The 12,345-nt window shown below is 50.4% G+C and overlaps 1 protein-coding gene across 1 annotated transcript in view; it reads right to left on the bottom strand.

Annotated features, from left to right (window-relative positions):
* LOC127474822 (zinc finger protein 11-like) overlaps positions 1–12,345 on the bottom strand; it is a 705,018-nt gene that overhangs the window by 211,554 nt on the left and 481,119 nt on the right. Inside the window, exon 7 of the mRNA XM_051796126.1 lies at positions 2,292–2,594. Coding sequence (XP_051652086.1) covers positions 2,292–2,594 — 303 coding nt within the window. The remainder of the gene's footprint in view (positions 1–2,291; positions 2,595–12,345) is intronic.

The following is a 12,345-nucleotide window of genomic DNA, read 5'->3' on the forward strand; positions in this document are numbered from 1 at the left end:
AGAGCTCAATTTCCCAAACAAGGCTGGGGCTGGGGGTGTGCCGAGGGGGAAGTTGTCCTGCAGGCAGCAGGGCAGGACAAGCAGGACTCAGTCTGCTCAGGACACGGCGCATCTGAAGGACACCATGGGTTTGGGCCCATTGTTGCTGCTTTATTAAATCACAGCCACCTACAACTGGCTCAGTGGGAACAGAAGAGCAGTGCTCGTAGTTTGAATAGTGGTTTTTGCTGAAGATTTGAAGGCATCAGGAGAGCTGTGATGTCACAGGGAGGATGTGATGTCACAGAGGAGGATGTGATGTCACGGGGAGCTGTGATGTCACAGAGGAGAATGTTTTGTCATAGGAGACATGCGATGTCACAGAGGAGGATGTGATGTCACAGGGAGGATGTGATGTCACAGAGGAGAATGTTTTGTCATAGGAGACATGCGATGTCACAGAGGAGGATGTGATGTCAAAGGAGAGCTGTGATTTCATAGGAGAGCTGTGATGTCACAGAGGAGGATGTGATGTGATAGGAGATGTCTTTCCAAAACCTCAGCCTTAGCATGAGATCCAGGCTGTCCTTAAGATCTCTGGGAAGAACTCTGTGGTAGAGGAGATTTCCTGCTGCAAAACTGCAGCTTACTTATACTTCCAAAAAAAAAGAAGAATATATAAACATGGGGAAAATGTGTAATGTGAAATGTAGCTGTAGATTATTATTTAAAATTACTACCTAAAATCACATTAACCTATTTTAGACCAATTTCAATTTTAAGCAGAAAAGGACACAATTTAGATGAAGTATGCCATTTTTATATGATCTCAAGGGTATTCATGCTTGGGTTTTTTTTTTGTTTTGTTTTTTCTTTTCATTCTGTGTAAATCAACTGGACTTTTCAGCACTGTAATTAGAGTCAACATGATTTATGTGACAAGTTAGGTTCTTCTGTTGAAAGAATTCTACAATAAAATGACATTTGGGAGGGCACCTGCCCCTCAACAGGCACCCAGCTCACCCCAAAAGGTGCTGGGACCCCCCTAAAACCTCCCCACAGCTCCTCAAGGACCCCCAAAAACACTCAGAGCCCACCCAGGACTCCACCCAACCCCTTTTCTGGAGGATTTCTCTGGGCACTGGTGGTGCTGGGAGCCCCCCCGGCTGTGGGCGAGGAGCTCTCTGGTGAGCGGGGGGTGGGAAGGGGGAGGTCAGTGGGAAAAGGGGGGTCAGAGGGGACAGAAGGGGTGGTGGGACCCCAAACTGAGTGGGAGGGGAGTGGGACCCCAAAAAAATGGAGGGGGAGGGGCACTGAGGTTTGGGGGATGATGGGAGAGGGGTGGGAGAGGTCAGAAGAGTGGTGGAAGGTGAGGGTGGGAACCCCAAACTGAGCATGAGGGGGCTGGGGAGTGGGGGGATGATGTGGAAGAGGTGGGAGGGGGGGAAAAAGTGGGGGTTGGGACCCCAAAAGTGATCCTGGTTGGTCTGGGGATTGAGGGGACCATGGAAAAGTGGAAGGAAGAGGGAGAAGGGTGGAAAAGGGAGGGTGGTCTGGTGGGTTCAGCGGTCCCATGGGGGTCTTTGGCACCAGGTTTTGGGAAAGGGAGTGGTTCTCCTGAGCTCCCAACTTCCTGTGGGGTGCTGGGGGCTGCTGGATCCAATCTCAGCCTTGAATCTTGCCAACATTTTAAATTTAGAGGAATTAGAGAGGTGTGACTGAAACAATTTTGTCCCCCAGGTTTAATGATGGCAAATCAGATCTATTGATAGAAATGAGTTATTTAGGGTTACAAATGATCAGACAAAAGATCTTCATCAGAATTATTTCCTGCACAACAGAAACACTAAAACTACCAGGAGTACAGGATAAGATAGGACAGTGCTCTACACTAAAGCAATTGTTGAAACAATTCTACTAAAGTTGACACAAAAGCAATAATTCTTAATTAGAGATGGATGGAACTCCCCCAGACCAACGCTGGTGGGGAGATCTCTGCTCTCAACCTCCAGCACTGACATTGGGGGGTCCCCAGCCAAGGCAGGAATCTCCACACTCCCCCCAAGAAGGGTCCTGTTGGAAGAAGCTGCCCCTGGGAAAGGGGACTGGCCATTTCTGGTGGAAAGGGATGGACTGACAGTCCTTGAATTCCAGGGGTTGCCTCAGCATCAGGGGGTAAATTTGGGGTGGAAGCAGTGGCTGAAGCTCTTCCCACAGTTGGGGCACTCACAGGGCTTCTATTACCCCGGTGGGTCCGTTGGTGTCTGGTCAAGTTAGAGCTGTGGGTGAAGCTCTTCCCACACTCCCCACACTTGTAGGGCCTCTCCCCGGTGTGGATGCGCCGGTGGGTGACAAGGTGGGAGTTCCGCTTGAAGCCCTTCCCGCAGTCGGTGCAGCGGAAGGGCCTCTCATCCGTGTGTGTCCGCTCATGCCTGCAGAGATGTGAGCTGGTCTGAAACCTCTTCCCACATTCCCCACACGTGTAGGGCCGTTCTCCAGTGTGGATGCAACGATGGGTGAGGAGGTGGGAGCTGTTCCTAAAGCTCTTCCCACATTCCCCACACATGTAGGGTTGTTCACCAGTGTGGATGTGCTGGTGTCGGATCAGGTTGAAGCTGTCCCTGATCAGGTTGAAGCTGTCCCTGAAGCTCTTCCCACATTCCAAGCACATGAAGGGCTTCTCCCTGCTGGGAGGCTGCTCAGGGACCACCAGGTCAGAGCTCCCCCTCAAGCTCCGGCCGCCTTCCCAGCACAGGCTGGCTCTTTCCTCCTCAGAGCACCCTGGGCTGGCTTTGGAGCCCCTCCTGCGGGGGGATCTCCGGCCCTTTTCCTCCCCGCTGCCTTCCTGCGCCGGGGAGCCCTTCAAAACGGCCTCTCCCACCAGGGTCTCACGGGGGGATTTGTCCTCCGGGCTCTCCGTCCTCAGCTCGGGGCCTGGGGCAGGAAGCAAGAAGGACAGGCAGGGGATTTGCCTCCGGCCCACAGGGAAGGCCAAGGACATCCCCCCAACTCCGGCCCCTGCAGGACGGCGGCGCCAGCGGGGTTGTCCTGCAGCCGGGGCCATGCTGGGCTGACAGAGCCAGCACAACACCCGCCCAAAGGGACACTGACTTCCTCCTCACCTGCCTGGGGGGCCCAAGGCATCTTCCTCTTCCTCGCAGCCTCCTCCTCCATCCGCCCAAGCTTTGGGAAGGACAAATCCTGATGGGGGGGAAAACAAGGGCTGAGCGTTTGGGTTTGGGAGTTCCTCCTGCCCAAGTCCATCTCTAGAACTCACCGGACATCCTGGGTCCATAAAAATCTCCAAAACACCAAGGATCAACCCAGAAAACCCCAAATCATCGAGATTCAGGCAAAAGCCTATAAAAAATAGCGAGAAGACTCCGGCCCCCCCAAACTGAAAAAAGATTCACCTAAAAAATACTCTAAAATATGAAGATTAGCCCAAAAAAATTCTCCTAAGAGTTCCCCTTCTCTGGTTTCCCCCCTCTAGGGTTCAGAGAGTCTCCCCTGTCTGTGATGCTGGGGGTTCTACCTAGAGATGCTGGGAGTGTTGGGGGTCCCAAGGCTCCCTTCTCCTCTGATTCTCACCTTCGGGATGCTGCATTCCCAGAAATTCCCCCTCATCAGGTTCTCCAATTTGTTGTCCTAGGGGATCCCAGGGGTCCCCACTGTCCAGGCTTCCCCTTCTCCGTGCCCCCCCTCTCCAGGCTCTCAGGGCTCTCGAAGCTCCTCCCTATCTCCAGCCTCCCTCACTCTCCAGGGATCAAGGCATGAGGACACCGAGGCACCCCCACGGCAACCCTGCTCCCGCTCTCCCTACTCCCCTCAGCCACCCCTCCCACCCCCAAGTTAATCAGCAGGGGAAATGAACTCAATTCAAAGGAGAGATTATAAGTCAGAATAACAAATTATTAAAATAATACAATAAGTACAATTATACAAATAAACAATTGGTCTTAACCCACAAAACCCAAATGTATAACCCAGCACCCTGGGGCATGAACAAAGTGGTGTTCCTTGGGCCCCCCCCTCCCCCCCGAGTCCAAAGTAAAGGGAGAAGGGAAAAAACCTGCTGGTGGGAGAGCTGTTGCAGTCTGGTCAAAAGTGGTGATTGCAGTCTAGTTGAGGGTGGTGGTCTCAGTCTGGTTGAGAGCGATGAGCTGCAGTCTTCCTCTCCTCTGGATCCCACGAGTGGTAGAAAAGTTCTGAAACTCCAGGTTTATATATTCTCCAGTTCAGGCAGGAATGGTCAATCCTTCCCTTAGAGTGGGGAATTCCATAAAAGGAATGGTCAATCCTTCCCTCAGAGTGGGGAATTCCATAAAAGGAATGGTCAATCCTTCCCTCAGAGTGGGGAATTCCATAAAAGGGTATGAGGATGCTCAGAGAAAGAAATTCCATAAAAGGGCATGAGGACTGGAACATCCCCCCACAGGCAGCCCCCCCCCGCCCCCTTGACAAGAGTTTCTGGGAAATGGCATGGAGGGCCATAGAATACACAGTTTTGGGCTATACCTATCCAGTGATGAATAGGTCCCAGTTGTTCTAACTAGGACACCACTGCTCTAATTCCAAGCCAGAAAAAGCCCAAACCCAGAACTCCAGACTCTTATTTGTCCTCCAATGCCCACCCCAATCCCAAACCTGTATTACCAGTATGAAAAACCAAGCTTTAATCCTAACCCAGCCTAAAAATCTCTTCCCCTAATCATGAACCAGACACTGCCAGCAGAACAACAAACCTCCCAAAGTTCTGCCTAACCCTCACCCTGAGCTCTAAACCCCAACCCCTGACCATTAAGCACCCCCACAGCCCTTGGGAGCAGGGCAAGGACCTGGAGGGCCCAGAGCAGGCCCAGGGGGTTGGCAGAGAAATGGGAGGTGACCTGGATCTGCTCAGCTCTGCAGTGACCCCCAGGAGAAGGGCCTGGGCTCTGGCAGGGATGTCCTGTGGCACAGGGGCTCAGGATCCAAGTTCAGAAGGCCAAGTGCACATGGCAACAGCCAGAGCTGGTGCAGAGACATCAGGGAGGGTCTAGAAATGCTGCTGGGAGGGGGTGGGAAAGCAGGAGGGGTGTGTGCAGCCTGCAAGGCCAGAGCAGCAGCAGGGCCAGGGCAGGACAGCCTGCAGGAGAGATGGCCAAGGGCTCTGGCAGGGCTGCAAGGCCCAAAGGCACCCAGGCCTTTGTCCCCTTGCCTCTGGCAGCTGCCTCTGCCACTCAGGCCACCACAACCAACTTGCCTGGCAGGTTCTGCACTTGGTTTCTGCCTCACCCCTCCCTCAGGAGCCTGGCAGGGGTTGCCCAGTTTTGGGCCTTTGTTGTTCCTCCCCCTCCCATCCCAGTGCCCCCCAAACAGCCCTGAGCCAGCCGGGAGGGACAGGATCTGCTGGGCCAGGGCCTGGGGCTCAGGCCTTGGCCTTTGTGCTCCACAAAACCAAGGCAGGCTTTGCTCAGCATTGCAGGGGCCTGCCCAGAGCCTTTGTCTGCCTGCACTCCTGGCCTCCAAGGAGCTGCTCCAAGGAGTCCCTGGGGAGGCTTTGGCAGTGCCTGCCCTCAGTGGGGCCCAGCAATGCTTCAAGGCACTTGCAGTTTGGCTTCTGACTTCTTCAGCAGCTGCTTCAATCTTCTCTCAGTACCTCAGGATCATGGGCTGGGCTGCAAACACACTGTGAGGCTCATTAAAATGCAGAAATCCCTCAGGATCTCTTTGTCTTCTTGTAATTGTCTTCAAGGCAATTTTGAAAACGAGTCTTCAAAATTTGTACTTTTTTTGTTTTAATTCAAGGATGCATGTTTTTTAGTTCAGAGAAGAGGTGATAGAAGTGTTCTTCAAGTGATCTTGATGCTGAGTGTCTCCTCAGGAGATCCACACTGACCCTGTATGATCAGCCTTGCTCCTCACCCCCCAACCTCACCAGTTCTGACATGGCCTATTTTGGACTGACAGCTGATGCAACTCCAAACACACTGTGGGACCCATTAAAACACTGGCTTTAGTTATCTGCTGAATTTCCATCCTGGTGTCAGAAATGACTGGAGTTTCCAAACTGTTTGGGAATTGTATCCAAACTCTTCTCTTTGGGTTCTGATTCAGGCAGGGAATGTTCCATGGTTTTCATGGGATGACTGATTATCCTGCGTTCCCCAGCTCTTACACCCATCCCACTCAGCTGGATGGTTTATTGACAATGTGTCCCGAGGGGCGGCTCCTCCGATGCCACAGAAACCCCTCCCCTGGATTAGGAAACCTTTGGAATTCAGGAGCTGTTCCAGTGGAGCATGAACATGAACAGCAGTTTTCCCAAAGCCCAGGGCCAAGCAGAACAAAGCCAGGCCCATCAGTGTCAGAGCAAAGGTCCCCCATGGCTGTGTCCCTGTGGCCGCTGAGGCGGCAGCGCAGGCCCGAGGCGGTGCCGGGTCCCGGTGCAGCCGGGGCAGAGCGGCGGCTGCGCGAGCGGCAACCCCGGCGGTGAGTGCGGCAGCCCCGTGGGAGCGGCGGCTCCGGGCACAGACGCCGGCGGCAGCCGCTGTGGCTCCTGGAACCCAGTGGCCATTGGGACACTGCAGGGCCTGCTGGAATCCAGGGGCCGGGGGGACACTGGGGAGCCTCTTGGAGCCAAGGGAACCCTGGGATGTTTTGGAACATCCTGGAATCAAGGGGTCATTGTGACACTGCAGGGCCTCATGGAACCAATGGAATCCTGGGCCATAGTGGAAACTCAAATCATCAGGGCCATTGTGACACTCCAGAACCTCATGGAACCAAGGGTCTGTTGTGCCACTGAGGGACCTCATGGAACCAAAGGAACCCTGAGAGTTTGTGCAACCTCATGGAATCAAGGGGCCATTTCTGGCAGGATGCTCTGCTCTGATAATACCTAAAAACTGGTCAGAGAATGCAAACAATGCAAGCTCTCTGTGGTGAGTTACTGCTGGTGCCAAGGTGCTGTTTTTAATGTTGAATTATGCTAAACCCAAATTATGCTGTTTCATGAAACTTCAAATACACAGCCTGCTTTTTGAAGCAGGATTTGACAGATAAGCTGCTCCCTGGCCTTGAAATACATCTGACAGTAAAATCCTTGATAACTATAAAAGCCCTGTCCAACTTTCATGTGTCAGATTCTTCCACAGACTTCCTTGAAGTGTGTGGAGCTTCTGCCATGAAGCAGGGACAGCTCTTCATGGTCACTCCCCAGGGGTTAAGTGAAAGAGAGAGAACTACCCCCTGTTGTTATGGGGTGAGTTACCTCACTCTCTGCTTCAGGATTGTTTCTTTTTGCTGGCTTTGATCCAATTGCTTTAATAGAGTTACTTTGATAGACTCCACTGTCCTATCTTACACTATACTACTAGAGGTTTTTGGCTTTTATAATTTGAAGTACATAATTCTGTTTAAGGTCTTTCATCTGTTCAATTTTCTGATCAATTTTTTGTTCATTTGTCGTAATAAATCATTGTTTTTATAGAAATATTTCTGATTTGCCATCACTAAAACCTGCAGGACAAAGTGATTGAATCATACCTGTATAATTCCTTCAACTGAAACCAAAATCTGAGCCTGAGATTGGATCCAGCCACCCCCAGGCTCCTCTCTGAGAAGGAATTTAGAAAGCAAGGGGGTCCTTTGTGCACCTCGTAGCTCAACGAGTTCAGCACAGAATCCCCCTGCACACACACAAACACACAGGCATGGGAATCTACACACACACTCCTGTTCATCCCTACACAGACATAACCCAGACAGACTCGCAGGGGAACTCCACACACCATTCCCACATCACAACATGGGAACGGTTAGAAAAACATAAAATATGTACACCAACCCTCACTGCACTGCAGCATTCACAGGATGTGACACCTGTGTCCACTTTTGAAATGTTACAGCCATTCCACACAACCTTTATTTCCTGTCAGCTGAGTATTCCATCAGTTGCATTTGTTTCACATTTAAACGCTGTTGCACATTTTTAAATGGAGAAAGGAGAGAAACTGCTCAGTGTTCAAATGAATGAAACACAGTGAGTCACAAAAGGCAAATGTACATATTGTACAGCAGCTTTGTGGAGTTACAGATCTGCTCAATGTTTTTATGTGTGGCATTCAAAGACCATGTTTAAATTTATTAAACTACTCCCGTTCCGCCCCCCCACCCCTTTTTTGGAGTGTTTCAATTGCCTTTCCTTCTTCCAACAGCTGTGACAACTGTTAAAACAGTCAGTAAAATTAAGTTCCCTCTATAATCCTTTAGTGGATGTTACATTTAAATCAGAGGTTGAGGGAGATTTCCTGTTATGCATGCATTGATTAATTTAAACTTATTAAATGGACACATATCTTAAAATGATTCGATACATTTATTGCATGTTAGCTCATTAAATATTAGTAATTATTAGTGCTATTGTTATTGCTGAAAGAGCAAAAATTCAAGACTGCAGCTGGCTTTAAGCTATTGCATTCTTTAACATGCTCTGCCTTCAAATCAAAGCACATCTAGTGATGGTCAGATAGATGTCTCTGCACTCTCAAAATGTTCAGACAATTTTTAGCTCGAATCCTCTCTCCCCTCACCCATAACACAAGAACTGCAGAAACTACAACACCTATTTCGTGTGTCCTTATGCTCACATGTGCATATGCAGGTCACAATATACAGTCAAATCACAATTGCTATGGATATTATTAATGTGTCAAACTGTGGGGTTTATTAATTGAAACAGAGAAGCAGATATGTTTCTGAATGTTAGTTCTTTCTCTGCGTTCATTCAATCCCACACGCCTCAAGCCCTGCACTCACACAATATACTGGGAGTGTTTTAAGATGGTTTTTAATTGAACCAAAGAGGAAGAAAAAAATTAGTTTGAATCTTGCACCAGAGCCAAAAAGACATGTCCTGATTTCATTGAAATGCATCCACTCTAAGAGGTTTATCTAAACTAATCCTTCAAATTAGCTGTAAGAAGGGACATTCAAGAAAGCTCCTTTGGGGGGGCTGGGGGGACAAAGCATCCACAAAAAAAAAAAAAAAAAAAAAAAAAACCACCAAAAAAAGCCCAATCTAACACTCAACTTATCATCTCTTTATATATTTTATTAAAATCGTGTCACTGTAGTGAAGGCTGTAGGAACTGCATTCTTACATTTCTGAAGCTCTCTTACACTATACACAGCACACTGATCTATAAACCATATCTGAAAGGGCACCCTCCCCTGTTTATTTTCTGTTATTTACCCCAGAACATCCCAGTGGGTTTTCCCTGTGCCCCCTTCCCAAACTGTGCTCCCCCAGCCAGGCTGTTTGCTCCTTCCCGTCTCATTTCAGCCCCGTGCGATGGCCGCCATTCCCTTTTCCTGCCTGGCTCAATTCCCCCCAGCCCTGCGCTGTGCAGGCAGTGAGGACAGCGAGTGGGCAGCTCCCTCCAGCACACTGTCCCCTCCCGAGCAGCCTCTGCGCCGCTGCGGCCGGGGCGATGCGGTCCCTGCTCTTCCTGGTGGTGCAGGGAGAGCGGCTCCGGCAGGAAAAGTTCTCCCAGTCCATGTGCGCCCGGCGACAAACCCTCCGTGCGCCCCGCTGGGAACAGCAAAGTTCCCGTGGCTGACCCTGCGCACTTGACATCACATCCTCCCCATGACATCACAGCTCCCATATGACATCACAGCTACTCTGTGACATCACATCCTCCTCTATGATGTCACAACCATCATTTGACATCACATCCTTCCTGTGAGATCACATCTCCCCTATGACATCACACCTCCACTGTGACATCACAGCTGATGTCACATCCATCAGATGACATCACATCTCTCCAGTGATATCATATAATCACTGTGACATCGCGTCCTCCCCTGTGACATCACATCATCCTTGTGACCACACAGCTTCCCTGTGACATCACATCTCCCCTATGATGTCACATCCTCCCCGGTGACATCACAGCTCCTGTATGACATCACACCTGTCCTGTGACATCAGGTCCTCCCCGTGACATCATATCCTTGTTGTGATATCAAGGCTCCTCTATGACATCACATCCACCATATGACATCACATGTCTTCCGTGATATCATAACATCCCTGTGACATCACATCCTCCCTGTGACATCACAGCTCCCCCATGATGTCAGAACCATAATATGATATCACAGCTGCACTACGACATCACGCCTCCCCTGTGACATCACATCCTTGTTGTGACATCACATCTCCCCTAGGATGTCAAATCCATCATATGACATCACATCTCTTCTGTGATATCATAGGATCCCTCCGACATCACACCTGCCCCATGTCATCATATCCTTCCTGAGATATCACATTTCCCCTATGAGGTCACATCCACCATATGACATCACACTTCTGTGATATAACATCCTTCCTGTGATTTCACACATCCCCTGTGACATCACAGCTCCCCTGTGACATCACACCTGCCCTGTGACATTACATCCTCCCGTGTGACATCACGCCTCTCCTCTGACATCACGTCCTCCCCTCCGACATCACATCCTCCCTGTGACATCACAGCTCTCCAATGACATCACATCCTTCTCTGACATCACATCCTCCCCATGATATCACATCTCCCCTGTGACATCACATCCTTGTTGTGACATCACATCTCCCATAAGATGTCACAACCATAATATGACATCACATCTCCCCATGACATCACAGCTCCCCTGTAACATCACATCCTCCCCTATGACGTCACAACCATCATATGACATGACACTCCCATGGCATCACCGCTCCCCTCAGACATCACACCCCCCCGTGACATCCCGTACTCACCTGTGACATCACATCCTGGTTTTGACATCAAGGCTCCTCTATGATGTCACATCCATCATATGACATCACATCTCTCCTGTGATCTCATATCATCCCTGTGCCGTCACATCCTCCCCTGTGACATCACAGTTCTCCTGTGAAGTCACAGCTCTCCCGGGATATCAGAACTCCCTATGGCATCATATTCATCATGTGACATCACAGGTCTCCTATGACATCACATCCATCATATGACATCACAGCTCTCCAGTTACATCATATCTGCCCAGTGACATCACATCCTTCCTGCGACATCACATTTCCCCTATGACATCACACCTCTTCCAAGATATATCATCCCTGTGACATCATGTCCTCCCCGTGACATCACATCATTCCAGTGACATCACATCCTCCCTGTGACATCACATCATTCCAGTGATATCACATCCTCCCTATGACATCACAGTTCCCTGATGATGTCACATCCTTCCTATGACATCACATCCAATGACATCCAGATCCATCCCAAGGTTGGGGGTGTGTGTGAGACAGGCAGAACCACAAATGCCTGCACAGCCCAGAGCAGTCAGTGTGGGGCTGTGCTTGCTGCTGCAGAGACCCCCAGGGAACAAACCCAGGCAGGGGTTTGGGGGGAAGGGGTGTCCCTAAGGAGGACACTTGCCTTATTATTGCTTCTTATTTGTAATATCTTATAGATCTATCATACAACACCTAAGGATGGATTCTATAGAATATGTGCCATAGATATTTGGGTTGGGTCTGGTTGAGCTGCAGTTCAGTTCCCCACAGCAGCCCTCCCAGGGCTGGGCTTGGCATTGGCAGCTGGAAGGGGGTTGAGAACACCCCAGTGTTTTGGCCACTGCTGAGCACAGCACCAACACTGGGACATTCCTTCCTTAGCTGAGGGCAAGAGCCTGGCAGGGGACCCAAGTAGGCCAGCTGAGCCAACTGACCCAAGGGACATTGCAGCCCATGGGAGGTCAGCTCAGCTCTAAAAGCTGAGGCCGGAGCAGGAGGGGGGCATTCATTGTCTGATGGCTGCCTGCTGAGGAACCGTCCCGCGGACCCAAGCCCTGCTCCTGGGGAGTGGCCGACCATGGCTGCTCATGGGAAGCAGAGAACAAACCCTGCTACCTCCTGCTTCTGTGTGCACATGCTTCGTTTTGCTTTTTGCTTTAATAAAACTGCCTTATCTCAACCCACTATTTTGTTTTTCCCACCTTACTCTCTCCCATGTCCTGCTGGGAAAGGGAGTGATAGAGCGACTGGGAGGGCACCTGGTGTCCAGCCAAGGTCAACCCACCACACACCTGAACACTTCCAGAGACTGCACCACCTCCCTGGGCTACTTGTTCCAATGCCTGAACACTCTCGCAGTGGGAAAAGTTTGTTTGTAACATCTAATCTGAGCCTCACCTGATGCAACTGATGGCCATTTCCTCTCTTCCTGTCACTAAAGGCTTTGCGGAAGAGACCGACCCCCATCCAATTGTAGAGAGCAATGAGGTCCACCCTGAGCCTCCCCTTCTCCACACTCAACAAGCCCAGTTCCCTCAGCCGTC

This window comes from Manacus candei, unplaced genomic scaffold (assembly GCF_025592945.1).
Source record: "Manacus candei isolate 608988 ecotype Guabito, Panama unplaced genomic scaffold, ASM2559294v1 h1tg000045l, whole genome shotgun sequence".
NCBI lineage: Eukaryota > Metazoa > Chordata > Aves > Passeriformes > Pipridae > Manacus > Manacus candei.